This window comes from Dromiciops gliroides, chromosome 5 (assembly GCF_019393635.1).
Source record: "Dromiciops gliroides isolate mDroGli1 chromosome 5, mDroGli1.pri, whole genome shotgun sequence".
Classification (NCBI taxonomy): Eukaryota; Metazoa; Chordata; class Mammalia; order Microbiotheria; family Microbiotheriidae; genus Dromiciops; species Dromiciops gliroides.
The window spans coordinates 287,635,477-287,652,284 of NC_057865.1; the positions used below are offsets into that span (position 1 = coordinate 287,635,477).

Genomic DNA, 16,808 nt, shown 5'->3' on the forward strand with positions numbered 1-16,808 from the left:
ACGGACACAGGCTGAGACCTCCAGGGTTAGAAACAGCAGAGCCAGGATTCTAACCCAGGGTGCTCCGCCCACAGCCGTGTGTGGCCAGCAGGGCAGTGCTGGGAGGGGCCACAGAGCTTAGACAGACACAACAGATAACTGAGCACAGACCCTGATTTTACCCAGGACAAACACAGGCTTAGACCTAGTGAATGGCAGATTCAGGCCCTGGGTCTGGGTGGGGACAAAGAGAAGAATCGGTGGAGTTTCACGTGCCATCCCTCAAGAGTCTGGCTGTGTCCTCCCCCACCATGGTTCCTGGCCCACTGCAGGGTCTCTTGCTGTCTTCTCCCTTCTGGCCCACGGCCCATTGCTCCTTTCTAGTGGCAGGGTCCCAGTCTGGTGAGGGAAGCCCCTTGGATCACCAGCTGTCCCCAGGCCTGGCCATCTTTCCTCGCCACATACATGTGGGGCCCTGCTGGCTTGGTCTTGGGGAGCCCAGTCACTGATGAGCACCAGGGGAGGCTCCTGGCTTTCAGGGTGTCCACCCCCCAAGTTGATGGTTAGCTAACTAGCCTCAGCTAGTTCTCAGCCAGGAGGTGCACCGGAGCCTGGAATCAAATGTGCCAGGCAGGACCCACTTTCTTCCGACATGGCCTGAGAAGGGTCACCTTGCCACCCGGGGAAGGTTTCCTGGCCCACAGAATACAAAGATATCATTCTGACACTTTAGGAGGGGGCAGTGTCTGACTTGTCCCTTCCCTAAGTCTAATCAGCTAGACTCTCGGGCCTTACCTAAGGCAAGCACACAGCACAGAAGGAAGGAGGGGAGTGGGCCTGGTGACCCCATTTCACCCCATTAGTGCTGTCAGTTTTGGGTGCCGTGTTCCAAGGAGGCTTCGGATGCTCTGGTCAAAGATGACCAGTCTGGGAAGAATGCAGCCCCAGCCATGAGTCAACGGCCAGGAGGCTTTAGCCAGGAGCCTTGGCAGGGCTGAGAGCTGTCACAGGCAGTGGCTGGGACTGGGCAATTGCAGAGGAATTGTTAGCTTTCCACAGGGAAGCAGAGGGTGCAATCAGCAACAATTGGAAAGAAGTGACGAGCGCTTTGGGCTCAGCACCAGAAAACCTTCCAATGACAACAGGCCTGGGCTGGGGTCTCCAGGGGAGGCCAGTCTGGTCTTGAAAGCACCTGACCTGCACTTTCCTCCACTTCTGACCACAGAAGTCCACTCCTTCATCCCCCTGCCCTCAACGGGCCATGTCATCTGCTGCTCCTGCGTCTGTCCCAAGTGTTTTAGTTCACAAGAATTTTGGGTCTAAGGGGCTGGAAGAAGCTGCCCCCATCCAGGTTCCCTTCCTTGGGGCCTCTGTCCTCTGGGCTGGGCTGTGCTTGCACTCATGGGGTGGTGGGGAGCAGAATACTTTGTATGCCTACAAGGACTACATGAGGCTCACTCATTCCACAGACAAGGACACTGAGGCTTGGCCTGAGAGACCCAGTGATCATGAGCTGTGGGAGCAGATTCACACTCAGGCCTTGCTATTCCATGGCAGTGAACGTTTGCTCTCCGTTACCCCTCCCTGGACCTGTCCCCAGCTCACAGCAGGCAGCCACCGCCCAGCCTCCCAGACCCCTGCTCCCCCTACGGCCCCGTCAGGGAGGGACCAAGCAGGGAGGGACTCAAAGGCTTCCCTGGGAACAGGATGGGGAGCCTTGGGGCATCACTGGCCTGTGGGTACACGTTGGGGGAGGGATAGGCCGCAGGGCCCGAAGCTTTTGGCCGTGGCAACCCACCCCTCAGACCTGACCTCCAATGACTGCCTTTAGAGCCATCCAAGCACCTGGAGCAAACAGATTCATTAGGCTTCTCCTTTATTTCACTTATTACACCTCAGTTTCTGTGGACGTGGCCAATCCCCAGTGTCCTCAGTCCTTTCCAGGCAGAGGAGCGACACCTCACCATCGGGCACGCGTAGCCTGGCGGTCCAGCTCACGCTTCTTCCTCTGAAAGAGAGGGAGCAGGGTCATAAGCACACGGCCAAGGTCGGCAGCTTTCCTCTGCTCAGAGTACCAGTGGGGCCGCTGGCTTTTCTTTCAAGAGATGCTGCTCTGAGCCTCACCACAGCTGGCCCAGGGCCCCAGCCAGTGTCTGCAGTGGGACTGGATCCTGGGTCTTTCCCCCAACTGGCCCAGAGGACCGTCTGCCACGCTGGGGGCTCTCAAAGAGAACCCTCCACACACACCCTATCTAGGAGGCCTGACCATGGCCATGGAGGCAGTAACCCAGGGCCCAGAATTAGCTCTGGGATCATTCAGGACCCCACTCATTAGCCCCGAGAACCTGAGCAGCTGGAAAAGAGGCCCCACCAGCGCCCCCTCCAGGGAGGGTTTTGCACTAGAGATGTGAGCTATCCGCCATCTTGCTATAGGCAAAGTTAGGACTCAGGTCTCCTCATGTGGGTGGGCCCTTCCAACCTGCCCCCAAGTTCCTCAGGAGAAGCCCCCACTCCCACGAACCTTCCTCCTCTTCCTCCTCGTCGTCCTCGTCCTCGTCCTCGTCCGAGCTGAAGGTGCCGTCGGGCAGGCTGTAGACGCGGATCACTTGCTTGTTGGGGTCCTTGAGGATGAGGTACTTACCCTCCTCCAGCTTCATGCAGATGTCGATCACGCAGCGCAGGATGCCCCAGGCGTTCTCCACGCTCAGGTTGATCTGGCTGGCAAACTCGTTGGGCTTGAACTGCTGGGTGCCCAGGATGACGTGACGAGCCGAGTCTTTGACGTGGTAGCGGGACACGTACCTGTGGACGGACGGGGAGGGTGTGCTAAGGTGCTGAGGGGCAGGCTGGGGGGTCCCAGAGGAGGCCGGCCAAGGGGACCCACGCCCTGTGCCTCGCCGCGGATGGGGGCCAATCTCACCCGAGCTTGAGGTACTCGGACCCAGCCAGCAGCGCACAGCAGGTCCAGCGGGCAAGCTTGTAGCTGTTGTTCTTTAGCTCTGTGGCAATGACCGCCCCCCGCTGAGAGTCCAGCTTCTGACGCCAGTCCACACCATTGCAGTGCTGCCAAGGAAGAGCACAGCCACCACCAGGTGGTCAGCATCCCAAGATGTCCCCCCACCCATGGTGCGCTCGCTGCCCGAGATGCCCACCCAATCGATGTCAGTGCACCCAACCCGGGTGGGGCAAGGGTGGGCTTCCTCCCCGCCCACTGGGATGTTCTGGTCAGACAAGGCGTGTGCTGAGTGCACACAGAGCATTGACAAGGAATACAGGAGTAGGGGAACTGGGCATAGTCCTGTGGGCAGTGGGCAACTACTTGGGACTTCTGTCTGCACAGAACTGACTGGTAGAAGGGGGCAGGGCCTTGAAGAGATTGTTTTTTTGTTTGTTTGTTTTTGCGGGGCAATGGAGGTTAGGTGACTTGCCCAAGGTCACACAGCTAGTAAGTGTCAAGTGTCTGAGGCTGGATTTGAACTCAGGTCCTCCTGAATCCAGGGCCCGTGCTTTATCCACTGTGCCACCTAGCCACCCCCAGAGATTGTTTTGTTAAGAGGCTAACAGTCCAGATCCCTGGTGGCCTCTATAAACTTCATCTCACTGACACAAAGCTGAGGGCGGACATGCTCCATCTGAGGTGACACAGGGAGGGGCACTGGTAACACTGCCCAGTGTGGGAGGCGTGCGGGAAACCAGGCTGCTTTAACACCCTGTCGGCCTAAGGTGGATCCTACGGGGTGGGCTGAGCTGTCAGAGGAGGCGTATGGAAGAAAAGCCTGATGGGATTAGGTGCCCAGAAGGGACACTGGAGGCCAGCGGCCTTTAGGGCAGAATCATCAGGGAGGCGGCCGGTGGGCTCAGAACCCACACCGAGGCTGGAGAAGTGACCTCACTGAATGACAAGGAAGGTGCTCGGGATGACAGACAAGGTCCCTTCCAGCTCCAAGCCAGGGATGCCCCTGGTAGGGAAAGCTCCTTGTGGGAAAAATCTCCCTGGAGCCACGCACTTAAAGCGTTTGTAGTATTTGCAGCTGGACCTCATCCGAGCACAACCCCAGCCAGAATCTGCCCCCTTGCCTTGCCTCGCCTCGCCTCTGCAGCCCTGCTCCCAATCCCACCTCCCACCCAAACAGAAGGATGTCCTTTCCGGCTTCAGCGCAGCCTGTTTTCCTGACCCTCGCCTGCTGATGGTGGATACACTTGAGGCTCTGCCCTGGGCCCTCTCCTCCTTCTCTGTCTGTTCTTCTACTTGGAGATCTTGTAGTACTCCAGGGGTTTAATGACCATCTCTATGGATTCCCACATCTACTCATCTGGCCCATGTCTTTCCTTTCCTTTCCTTTTTTTTTTTTGCAGGGCAATGGAGTTAAGTGACTTGCCCAGGGTCACACAGCTAGTAAGTGTCAAGTGTCTGAAGCTGGATCTGAATTCAGGTCCTCCTGAAACCGGGGCCGGTGCTTTATCCATTGTGCCACCTAGCTGCCCTCCATGTCTTTCTTTTGAGCTCCACCCCCACAGCACCAGTTGTCTGGTGGACAGCTCAACACCTTCCAAATGGAACAGAATGCCTTCTCCTTCTTCTTCAAACAGCTGTCAATGCAGCGGAGAGAGCACTGCACCTAAAGTCCGCATGTCCCGAGTTCAAATGAGGCCTCAGACTCTAGCTGTGTAACCCTGGGCAAAGTCATTTGACCTCAATTTCCCCAACTGTAAAGTGGGGGTAATGGCAGCTACCACATAGGGTCACTGAGCACAGGAGATAACATTTGTAAAGAACACATAGCCCAGGGCCTGGCGGCAGGGAGGAGCCACACAAATACTTGGTGCCTTCGCTGTCCTTCCAGACACCCTCAGGCATAACCCTGGGGTCCTCCACACAAACACACCCAGCCGCCCCCTGGTTGAGGCTCTTCCTAATGCTAGCGGGGATTCTTTCTGGAACAGATGGCTGCAGCCAGGTTGGCAATGAAGCTGGGTGGGGAGTCAAGGTGCAGAACACCAGGATGCTCAGGCACAATAGTGATCCTGGAGGTTTTCAGACCAAGGTACGCCAGAGAAAAGTAAAGACACCAACTCTATCTAGATAGTGGCAAGACTGAAGCTGAGAGCAGGCAAGGGGGACTCCAAGTGGCCACTGCCCACTCCTACGTGAAAGGCCGAGGCCCGGGGGAGTGCTCACCCTGGAGTCCCACTCATTGAGGGTCTTGATGTTGATGAAGGACACCTCGCCATTGGCGCCTGTCATCACGCCATCATGCTCACAGCGGACGATGAGGTCAATGTCGTCACCAAGCTTCCATCTCCGGTACCTGAGGAGCAAGAAGGAAGAGTCAGCCACTGGCCCCACACGGAGCTCCCAGCCCTCACCCCACTGGGTCACGGCATCTGCCCCAAACAAAGACATGACCTACCGGTACGCCACCGAGGCAATTTCGTTCTTGTCCATGTCATCCTCCACAAAGGGATTTGGGTTGGGAAACTTGTATCTTTCTTTTCCCTGCAGAGAAATTAAAAGAGCTGGTGCAGAGTGTGGCACCCTTGCCCTGCCCCCTGGCAGTGCCCAGCACGGAGGCCAGATCCAGCCTGGCATTTCCCAACAGTGCCTGGGGCACACCTAGGGGCCCCCAGCCATGTCTATAACAGGCACAGCAGGGAGGATTTCCGCTTTCTCACCATCCTGAGGCACTGCTGGGAGAAGTTGTGATTGATGTAGGTGGCCTCCATGGCAAGGTTCCGGGGAGAGTTGAAGGAATTGCCCTCATCCTGAGGTGGCTCGTTGGCAGTCTCGCTCACAGTCAGGAGGTCTGCAAGGGAAGTGGGGAGGTGAGAGGCAGGCGAGCAGTACATGGGGTACCCGTCACACCATCCAGAGTGGGCCCCGCTCCACAGGGAGCTGGGATCAGGCAGACACCCTCCGCCAGTGCAGGGCACCACAAACCTCCCTGCACCTCCTCAAAGGCTGCCTAGTCACTGCAGGCAATGACGGGGCAGGAAGATGGGTGACGGGCCTGGGCTAACCAACACCCATTAGGAAAACTCACCGAAGTCCGAGTTGTCCCTTTTGTCAAAGAAAAGCTTGGAGCCGACCCTCTGGACGACAATGTCCCAGGAGTAGACCGAGCGGGTGCAGCTCATCAGCGTGGCCAAGATGGCATCTGTGGCGAACACGTTGCCTTGAGTCTTTGCCAGCTGTGGAGAAAACAGCACAAGACTGATCCCACACGAGGGCAGGAGCGGTCTAAGTGCCAAGCTGCTGCCCATTTGCTGTGGTGCTCTCACAGCCACGTGGGTCCTGAGCTAGCGCCATCGCCCCGATCACCCAGGGGAACACATGCAGAGCCAAGTCACACGAGCCCGACTCGAGCAGCAGGGCCTGTTTTAAATCTGACTCTCGCCCAGACACCCCATTCCAACAGGACCCCCCATGTCCCTATTCTGTTTGGGGAGCTCAGGAGGCAGCCACGGAACAGAACTACAGGGAAGCACCTTTCGGATGACAGGGTCGTCTGTCGTGGTGACGGTGTGGAAGATGCGCTTGATGCTCCGCAGAGGCTTCTCATTCCTGGTGGTGATCCGGTCAAAGGCTTTGTCGTAATATTCCAGGGCCCCACAGCACTCGCTGCAGGTGGAGAAGGCGAGTCAGAGATGTGCAGAAGGAGCCTGAGAAAACGGGCTAGAGGGCCAGCCCCTTCTCTCCCCCACAGCTCCAAAAACAGACCACACCAGAACACGGTGGCCTGGGCCCTGGGGAGGAGCCCTCACCATGGAGGAATGGCAGGTGGGAAGGGGCCACTCACATGTCCTGCGGCTCTGACACCTCCAAGTAACGCATCTTCATTAACTGAGGAAAATCCATTTCTTCCTTCACTTCCCAGTCACTCCGAACTTCGACGGAAGAATCCCGGGGCTTCTGTGGAGGCAAGTCACAATTAAGAAAAAGGAATGTGCACATACCAAGGCTGGACGATTGACACTCAGGTCCCTGTTGGGTCAAGGATTCACTCCATGGGCTGAAGGGGGACCCAGGAGACTTTCTTGGGGCCCTGTGGGGATAACAGGCTGCACCCTGAGAGCTCAGGCATGGCTCCTACCTGGGATTTTTGGTCCCATTTCTGCCTCACTCCAAACTGCTTCTGGAACTTTTTCTGCAGACGGATGCGGTCTCTGGAAAGCCAAGGTAAAGGAAACTTTAGAAGCAGGAGGTGTCCCCGGGTCGGCCAGCTCCCCAAAATGAATGCTCTCTCCGGCCAAGCGCCAAGAGCCCCAAGGCTCCGCCCCACCCCCACATCTTTGTCTATAGGGCCATCACTAGAAAGATGTAGTCCAGGTGGGGCCAGACCTTTTTCCTGGGGGTACCAGGCATGGCTTCTCTGCCTCTCTAGGGTGACTGTAGCAAACCCCGCAACGACCACAGAAGATGGGCCAAGAACAAAGCGCAGGCCTAGGCCCTCACCTCTCTTTCTGCTTCGCGCTCTTGGGCAAGGTCTGCAGGTTGAATTGCAACATGTTCCGACGGTCCTTGTCCCTCCGAAGATTCCGCTGAGGACCAGGGGAGAGAGGATGGGCGCAGCATTAGACAGGGTCTGAGAGGGGACAATGGCTACCAACTTCACGTACCTGGCACTTAAAGAAAGCCCAGAGGCTGGGGGGAAACTTCTGAAATGAGAAGCTGACACCCCCACCTCCCTCCTCTCTCCCAGACCAACTTCAGTGGGTCTTATTCGAGTCTCTCCTTTGGTCCCTTTAGAAGGGCTGACACAGGGCCACTGGACCATCTGGTCAGTAAAAGCCACCCAGAGCTAATAGTGAACAATAGCGCCCAGCGGCGAGGGGTGGATCCGGCAGAAAAGCCCTTTGTGGTGGTTTCAAGGTTTTCCCAGGCTATTTACCCTAATTCCCAGCCCTTCTTGGGAAACATAGGAACAGACCACCGTTCCAATGATCAGAGGCTCAAAGGTGACTCAGCCCCTGCACACGAGTCAGGTCCAGCATAAAGAAGGGCCAGTGGAGGGCTGGAGTGTTAAAAGGCTTCTCTGCTTTAAAACCATTATTACAAGCACCTCTGGTTTTATGTCAGGACAGGTCCAGGCAGTCCCCACCCCTGCCTGTGCCTCCACCCATTCACAGCCACTCTTTTATGGGAATGTTGTTAAGCTCAGTCTCACGCTCATTTGACCCAACCGCAACAGGACATTCTCACTGCCCACCATTTCTGCTTTGGCCGAACCTGTGATTTCAGGGGTGTAGGGAGCTCTCAGGTGAGGAAACTCCATTCCCACCCCCCGCCCCGGACGTCAGTGCAGGCTGGCACATGGCCCACAACCTGCCCATACAGAACTGCCCTGAGCTTGCCCAGGGTCACACAGACTGGCTACTAAGCCAATCAAATGCTAGAATAAGATCTTATCTGTGAGGAGCCTGAGATGGCCCTGGTGTGGTGAGTGACTGCCAATGGCTACTCCAAGTGCCAGGGGAAGCCCAACTTTGGTGGCTGAATGGACCCCAAAGCTCGTGAGCTGGTATCTTCAGCCATGCTGGCCCCCAAGAGGGCCTGGCCCTACCTGGGCAAACCGCATCCTGTTTCTCTGGTACGCAGTCTTCTGGGTCCGGGCCGTGTCTACTAACTGGAAGCTGGTCTCATCCTCCTCGTGGAAATAGGCATACTGACTTCCACCACCGAACTGGGAGGAATACTTATCTGCAGAGATGACAAGCAGAAGCCGACTCAGTCGAGAGAGACCCTGGGGTGGGGGGGCTCGCCCAGTCAGAAGACACCGACCCGGGAGAGGAACGGACGAGGGGTCACACAGCGGCCGGGTCCTTTCACATGTCAATTCAGCTACACTTACTTGTGTACCTCTTATCCTGGTAGGTGGCACCTGTCCAGTCTGCAACCTAATGGGGATGACAAGGAGAGAGAGAGAAGGCACAGGTCAGCGGGCCAAGTGTCTGTTGTCTCAGAAATCCCCAGTCAGTGACAGGCAGTGCGGTTCTGCCAACACAAAAGGACCAGCCTTTGGTGCCTTGGGAAGCATCTCGCCCGTCACAGCGACTTTCAGAGGTCATGGCCTGTCTCAGCAGGCCCCGTCACAAGGAATATAGGAATTGTGCTTCTGAGAGAGTGGAAACTCAAGCCCGCTGCCGGCCGGTGTCATCACGGCCTCACAGATCGGCATCCCTGCTAACTCGCAATTACCTTTCCCAGCCGATCTCCTTTACTGAAGGGCTGATAGGGCATGTCCCGAAACTGTTCAGGGACTGCACAGGGACCCCAGCCCGAGGGGTTGTCCTGGATCACCGGAGTCATGAACTTTGCCATTTTCTAAAACCTTAAAAAGACAAGTAAACAGTCATCACCAAAGGAGGGAAGCTCAAAGGGAAAAGCTCCCCTCCCCCACATACTCCTCTGGGGCTTTGCGGGTCCCCAACTTCAGCAACCCTTAAAGCAGGCAGGACAAGTATTATCCAAATTTACAGCCAATGAAGCCCGGCTTAGAGAAATGACAGCCAAGGTCCGGCCCACAGTATGAGTTCAAGGGATCTTTTCCTGAGGACAGTTGTTGTGACCTCACTTGGGGTTTTCTTGGCAAAGATACTGGAGTGTCTGCCATTTCCTTCTCCAGCTCATTTTCCAGAGAAGGAAACTGAGATAAACAGGGGTAAGTGACTTGCCCAGGGTCACCCAACTGCTAAGTGTCTGAGGCCGAATTAGAACTCAAGTCTTCCAGACTCCAGGCTGGGCCCTCTGGGAGCGACAGCAGATCTCTGAACTTCTCTCAAGTATTTCCGTGTAGGCAACAAGACTCGGGAGGGGAAGGGAGGGCGTCTGCGCCTGACAAACCTGGCCCTGCTGCTGTTACATTGTAGCACTACGTCCCCGGTGTAACCACACACCAGGACGACAAAGCCTAACTGCAAAAGTGGGCTCCTTTTCGACCTCTGCCTCTAAGCCCTCACCTCCAATCCCAAAGAGAGGGAGCCCCACGAGAAACACGGGTGGGTCCCGCGTCCCTGTCCAGGTGCCGGTTCCCCCCAAAGCTCTGGGACAAGATCTGGGTCGGAACCCCGCCTGCATTTCTGGGAGGCCCGGCAGGGACTTTTCCCCACGGGAGACACCGAGTTCGGTCAGGGCTCATTCTCAGGCCCGTGCCGGGCACCGGGGGGTCCGGGCGAGGCTCGGGAGGGGTCCCGCTCCGGAGGGGCTGCGCCCCCATATTTGGCCAGGCTGGCGGCCAGGAGCCGACCCCCGACTCCTCGCTGGGGATCTCCAAGGGCTGCAGGAAGGCGCGCTCTTAGGGCCGGGCCTGCAGGGGTCTCCCAGGGTAAGGGAACTTCTCCCAACTCCGCCAGTACAGGCGGGGAAACTGAGGCGGGAGAGACGGCCAGGAAGTTGGGGGCCAGGCCCGGCTGGGGCTGCAGGCTCCGGAGAGCGCAGCAGCCAGGCTCCGCACGTGCCGTGGGATCCTTCCGGGCCCCCCGGACCCGGGGCCGGCGCCGCTTACCTGCTCAGGCCGCGTCCGGACCCGATGGAGACGGATGCTACGGGCACGGTGCCGGCGCCGCCAGCCACTTATCCTGTGGCCGACCGGGAAGGGACCCGGGGTGCGCGCGCAGCACCCGGCGCCGTAAAGCGGCGCGGCGCGGCCAGCCCTGTCGCAAAACAGCGGGAAAGAGCTCTGTCTCGCTCTGTCCGGGTGGGGGAAGTGGAAGGCGGGGCGGAGCCGCAGAGCCGTAAAGGGAAGCGAAGCCCGGAAATGCGTCCCGGCTTTAGAAGGAGAAAAAAGGGGATGGACCGAAGCGTGTCCACGCTACGTAAACTCCACGTCCGGCGAGGAGGCGGGGTCATGTTTACGCTTGGAACGTGGCGTGGAGGTAGTGATGATTATAACCCTCCTTCCCAGTATCCCATAATGCGCCGCGGAAAAGTACGCCGCTGTCTCCTGCCCCTCTATATCCCACAATGCCTCGCGCAGCGGGCGGGTCCTCGTCCAGGCCCCTCTATATCCCACAATGTCTTGCAGCAGCAGCTTCTTGATCGGCCTCAGTTCCCCGCCCCTGCGTGTTATCAAGGTTGGCCAGCCAGCCCAGGGGCGGGGCCCGTTGGGTCAGCTACCGGTCAGCTGTCGCCCCCGGTGCGCTCGCTTCGATCCCTCTACCAATATTGTGGATGTTATGCTGATTATAAACCACGTTTACATGGCGCTTTAAGACGCGTGACAAGTGTATGATGTGACAAGGACCGACCTGGGGTTTGGGAAGTCTTGGGTTCAAATCCAGCCACAGGCAATAACTGGCTGCGGGACCCCGGGCGAGTCACTTCACTTTTGCTTGCCTCTGTTCCCTCATCTGTAAAATGGGCCCTTTTCGCCTAGGGTTGGCAGGGTCCAAGGAGAGATTCGCCAAGCGCTTTGCAAAGCCTAAAGTGCTGCATAAATGCCGTTGTTGTTTGTTGACCCTAATGAGGCAGGCACTTGGGGTGTCATGATCAACCCCATTTTACAAAGGGGGAAATTGAGGCTACGGATATCCAGGTCCGTCCTGAGTCCAGTCCAGCCCCCAGACCCGAAGAGCCTCCCCTCTTTTTTTTTTTTTTTTTTTTTGCGGGACAATGAGGGTTAAGTGAGTTGCCCAGGGTTACACAACTAGTAAGTGTCAAGTGTCTGAGGCTGCATTTGAACTCAGGTCCTCCTGACTCCAGGACCGGTGCTTTGTCTACTGCGCCACCTAGCTGTCCCGAGCCTCCCCTCTTCTAGAAGGACTTTTATCCATCTGTGCTGAGGATGGTTCTCTCCCCAGGGAAGACATTTGTCATTCCTCACGCCCTCCCCCTGCCCCCCCCAACCCCAAATGAATTCCTGTCAGAACTCCTTGAACTTTAGCTTATGTCTTTGAGAGGCAGCAGGCTGGAGGGTGGAGGTTTGTGGTCAAGTCACTTAGACCCTGGGCAAGTCACCTAACCCTCATTGTCCCACAAAAAGAAAAAGGGGGGAAAAAGAATAAAAAACAAAGCTGAGACCACAAACCTCCACCCTCCAGCCTGCTGCCTCTCAAAGACATAAGCTAAAGTTCAAGGAGTTCTGACAGGAATTCATTTGGGGTTGGGGGGGGCAGGTGGACCCCCTCCTGCTTTGAGATCCACTGGTGGAATGGAAAGTAAACCAGGCTGGGCAGTTGTGACCTCTCCAGGCTTCAGTTTTCTTATCCGTGAAGTCCCTTCCAGCTCTAACCCTATTTCCTATAAGTTACAGAATCCCAGAGATCCTGTTAGGGATCATATAAGTCAATCAGTCGTTGTGGTCGTTGAGTCATTTCAGTCGGGTCTGATTCCGGCGATTTGGGGTTTTCTTAGCAGAGATAGTGGAGGGGTTGGCCATCTCCTTCTCTAGCTCATTTGACAGAGGAGGAAACAGAGGCAAACAGGGTGAAGTGACTTGCCCAGGGTCACCCAGCTAGTACCTATCTGAGGCTGGATTTGAACTCAGGAAGAGAAGTCATTCTGACTCCAGTCTGGATGCTCGGATGCTCTAGGTCACCACCAGATGTTCTTTAAGTAGGCCCGGGCCTCCATGGCTGGAATTTGGTGGCCGGCTGGGGGCTCAGTTTTGATCCAGAGAAAGACTGGAGTTTGCTGAGAGCTGACTTTGGGGGTTGGGGTTGAACTTTCCCTGAATCAGTGAAGGTCAGTGTTGGATGAGTCACCTTGTTCTTGTTTGTAGACCTTGGGGGAATATACTTTTGGGGTCCTTACATTTATTAGGAAGTAGCTGATTTTTTTTTGTTATTGTTTTTGTTTATTCTTTCTTGAGTTTTTTTTCCCCTTTTGTTCTGATTCTTCTCTTACAACATGACCAATGTGGAAATCTGTTTAACATGATTGTAATGTATAACCTATATCAGATTACTTGCTGGCCTCGGGAGAGGGGAGAGGAATGTGGGAGAAAAATTTGGAACTCAAAAAAATATCTTTACATGTAATTGGAAAAAAATAATATAAAATTAAAAGTGGGGAAAAAAGGGGCAGCTAGGTGGCGCAGTAGATAGAGCACCGGCCCTGGAGTCAGGAGTACCTGGGTTCAAATCCAGCCTCAGACACTTGATACTTACTAGCTGTGTGACCCTGGGCAAGTCACTTGACCCCAATTGCCTCACTAAAAACAAACAAACAAAAAAAAGTGGGGGAAAAAGGAAGTAGCTGAAATCATCATCCTTGGAATTTTCCCCACTGCTCCCCGTCCTGTCTTCTGGGGCCAAGCACCTCATTTCTGACCCTGTTCTACCCCCCACCCCCAGCTCTCTCTTCTCCAGCACATATGGGGCGAATTCAAAGCACTTCTTCAACTCTGTTGCCCTTCTCCACATAACAATGTTCTTCCTAAAATCTAGGAGAAGTCTAGGATTGAACAGCACAGATGTAGCCTGCCCAGGGCAGAGAACAGCTGGTCTGAGATGCTACCTCACTTACACTAGCTTTAATGTGACACAGACACATGGACAGGTGTGGACGGGGCCAAGCTCATTAGAGAGAAGGATGTGGAGCTGCGTCTCAGGGGAGGGCCAAGCCTACCTGTGCCTCAGGAAGACAAAGGCCCTGGAGCCAGGAACCAGACACAGACACGTAGCCTGGGTAAGCCCAGGACTTGCAGAGACAGACAGGGTCAGGAAGGGTTAAACAGAAGGCAGCTGCCGGGCCTTTGTCAACCTGGACAGTGTAAAACTTCTGTCTTCTTTTGCCTTATTTCAGCCTTTCCTAAAATTCCCCAGGACAGCCTTTAAGCCTGAGAGAGTCTGGACACAATTGAGAGAAGGATTTGCTGACAAAGTACCCGGTGATCTAAGGAGAACAGGAGGGAAGGAGCTCTCTGGGCTAGTGGGGAAACTTTTCCTGCCCTTCTTGGTGGGGGAGGGGGGGTTTCTGAACACTTTGTGAGGAGGACAGAGATGAGATTTTTGTGTCCAATTTACAGCTGAAGAAACTGAGACTTAGAATCCATAGTTCGTAGGGAGCTCATTCGGTCTCTTCCCTTTATGTTACAGGAAGGGAAACTGAGGCTTCAAGTCTATAGTTCTTAGGGTGATCATCTAGTCTCTCCTCTTATGGGGAGGGACTGAGGTTCTGTGGTAAAAGGAGATGTCCAGGAAGATAGAGCGGGGACTAGAAGACAGGAATTCTGGGGGCTCAGTTTAATCCTCCTCCTCTCATACCCCTCCCCCCCTCCTAATTACCTAACATAGGCTCAGAGATTTCTGGTGCGAAGTGCCCTTAGAAGTCATCTAGTCTCATTTCCTCATTTTACTAATGGGTGACCAGTCCCCTTGTTACACAGAGGAAGCCGAGTCCCAGAAAGAAGGGATGATTTGTGCAAGGTCATACAAGTAGAATATGGCAAGGCTAGACTCAAACCCAGTGCTTGGCAGAGAGGCTGGCATGGAGCAGGTGCTTAGTAATTGCTAGGGTGACGGACCGAATGAGACCCGGCCCCTCTGACGCAGGCCCCGGGGTCCTCCAAGCTGAAGCAGGCCGCCCCCTTTCGGGGCACTCCGAGAGCCCAGGCAGAGGCTCAGATGTTGTAGGAAAATCTGGAGAGGGAACGAGGAAAAGAGGGCATTGCATCATCCTGCTGCAGTTGGGGGGTGGGAGAGGAAGGGAAGCCTTTGACTCACCGCTCTGCCCCTGCCTCCCAGGCTCTTGTCGCCCCAGCAACTTTTAAAATAGAAAACCTGGGAGGATTCAGGCCTTGAAGTGTCTCGGGATGAAAGGCATGCCAACCATTCAGAGGCCCTGGTATTCATAATCATTTTTTATTTCAATTGAATGTAGCTTCAGTCATCACAGGACGGTGCTCAGAATAGAGAGGTAAGGACCTGTTGAATCAGCCAGCCCATTTCCTGCCACCCTTGGGCAGCTCTCCAAGTGCTGAGCCATCACCCTCTTTCTGGCGAGATGCTCGGCCTGGCTATAAGAGGCAAAACAGATTTCCATCTTCCATCCTCTCCTTGCTGTCCTTAGCACCAAATCACTCGGCTGGCTCGCGGCAGTCTTGTCGTTTGCTCTCAGATGGATGCTCTCGAAATACTTTCCTTGCCCCTCAGAGTTCTCAGTGATGGGGCGGATAAGGGAGGGCCTCTGGCTCAAACTCCAGCTCAGCTACATTCTCCCTGGGTGACCTTGCCCTTCCTCATCTGTAAACCCAGAGCGCTGGAGTCAGTAGACCATCTTGGAGGATCCCTTCTCGCTGGAGGATTCTGGGGCAAAAGCTTTTAGATAAGTAGGGATCATTTCCTTCCTTGGGCCTGTATCCTCAGAGCCTGGCATAGCGGCTGTACATAGTAGGGGCCTAATAAAAGTTTGTTTCTTTGATTTCCTTACCCAAAGTTTGTTGTACTTTCAGTGATCTCTCCACATGCATCACTGTAGGAGAGCTACACACACACATATACATGTATGTGTACATATATATATATATATTCCCCCCCCCCCCACTTGGGCCTACTTATTTCACTCTGGATCATTTCCTACACATCTTCCCGTAGGTTTCTGAATTCTCCACATTTCTCACTGCGCAGCCATATTCTGTTACATTCACATGGCAGAGCTGGTCCAGCCCTGTCCTAATGGATGGGCACCGGCTCTGCTTCTGGCTCCACAGACAGGGTCAGGCACTTCACTAAGTGCTGATAGCCCAAAGAGAAGGAAAAAGAAAGGATGTCCCGCACCATTCGGGCTAGGAGGGACCACATCCCCTCCACACAGGCCTCCTCATGGGTGAAGCAAGCTCGATAGAGTTATCTCTACGGGCCCCTCCAAGTACTAATGTTCTAGGATCGACCCTCTTGGGCCCCCCTTTCTCCTTTGGAATCAGATATAAGCTTCTGTCTGGTATTTAAAGGCTGTAACGAACAGGGTCCTGACAACTTTCCAAGCCTTAGGATGCACCATTCCTTTCTGTACATTCATTAGTCTGTCCCATCTCTCATGTCCAGGCCTTTGCAAATGTCTCCTATGTGTAGGGTGCATTTAAACTCCTAGGTGGTTCGGTAGAGCGCCGGGCCTGGAGTCAGGAGGACCTGAATTGAAATCTGGCCTCAGACACTTATGGCTTGGGTGACCCTGGGCAAGTCACTTTACTCTCTTTGCCTCAGTTTCCTCTTCTGTAAAATGAGCTGGGGAGGAAATGGCAAAGCCCTCCAATGTCTTTGCCAAGAAAAACTCAGATAGGGTGGGTCATGAAGAGTTGGACACAACTAAAAAATGACACAACAACAACAACAACAACGACATGGCTTGGAGCGTGTCCCTAGTCTCTTCCAGCGTTTAGCTCAGATACTGCCTTCTGCCTGAGGTCCTTCCTGACCCTCCTCTCCCTGATCCAGGACTGCTAGGACCTCCCTCCTGACATGAGTACACATGTATGTCGTGTGAATGTTGTATGTACTTGGGCATTCATGCTGTGTTCTTGATAGACTGTATGTTGTATGTACCAAATAGCGAATGTTGTGTCTTTCCGCGGGGGCAGGGGTGGCCTCATTTCTGTGGCTTGTCCCTAGCACACAGCATACACCAGGGGGGATGGGGCTACAAACAAAAAGGAAACCAGCTTGTCCCCATGGAGTTTCTCTTCGACTGGGGGCCAGGCACTGTATCATGCGCTAGGGGTACAAAGCTCCTGAGGGGCTTAAGATCTACGGGAAAGGAAGATGAAACTCAAAGAAGTCATGTAACTTATCGAAGGTCACACAGCAGGTGGGTGTCAGAGTATGGACTGGACTCCAAGTCTTCCAACTCTTTGTATGACATTCTTTCTACTACGCCAACCCTGGGCATCCCAGGC

The 16,808-nt window shown here is 54.9% G+C and overlaps 1 protein-coding gene across 2 annotated transcripts; it reads right to left on the minus strand.

Annotated features, from left to right (window-relative positions):
• Window positions 1-1,838: 1,838 nt before the first annotated feature.
• EIF3D (eukaryotic translation initiation factor 3 subunit D) lies at window positions 1,839-10,637 on the minus strand. 2 transcript variants are annotated; one of them, XM_043968558.1, is made up of 15 exons: window positions 10,482-10,637; window positions 9,176-9,308; window positions 8,829-8,874; window positions 8,541-8,677; window positions 7,433-7,518; window positions 7,071-7,143; window positions 6,777-6,886; window positions 6,466-6,598; window positions 6,021-6,168; window positions 5,653-5,783; window positions 5,391-5,476; window positions 5,159-5,288; window positions 2,900-3,042; window positions 2,501-2,781; window positions 1,839-1,987 (listed from the first exon to the last, which is right to left on the minus strand). In XM_043968558.1, the coding sequence occupies exons 2-15, from the start codon at window positions 9,296-9,298 to the stop codon at window positions 1,974-1,976; spliced, it is 1,641 nt and encodes a 546-aa protein (XP_043824493.1). In that variant the 5' UTR covers window positions 9,299-9,308; window positions 10,482-10,637; the 3' UTR covers window positions 1,839-1,973. The 2 variants fall into 2 exon arrangements, with proteins under 2 accessions (XP_043824493.1, XP_043824492.1); XM_043968557.1 differs by having other exon boundaries at window positions 6,777-6,889.
• Between the last annotated feature and the right edge of the window lie 6,171 nt (window positions 10,638-16,808).

What these genes read in the sequence shown, in the direction of transcription:
- EIF3D (XM_043968557.1), bottom strand. Translation starts at nt 9,298, where the DNA reads ATGGCAAAGTTCATGACTCCGGTGATCCAGGACAACCCCTCGGGCTGG. An exon ending in AGCGCGAAGCAGAAAGAGAG is followed by an intron (nt 7,144 to 7,432) that starts GTGAGGGCCTAG and finishes TTGGCTTTCCAG; the next exon opens with AGACCGCATCCGTCTGCAGA. An exon ending in ATTGCCTCGGTGGCGTACCG is followed by an intron (nt 5,289 to 5,390) that starts GTAGGTCATGTC and finishes CTTGCTCCTCAG; the next exon opens with GTACCGGAGATGGAAGCTTG.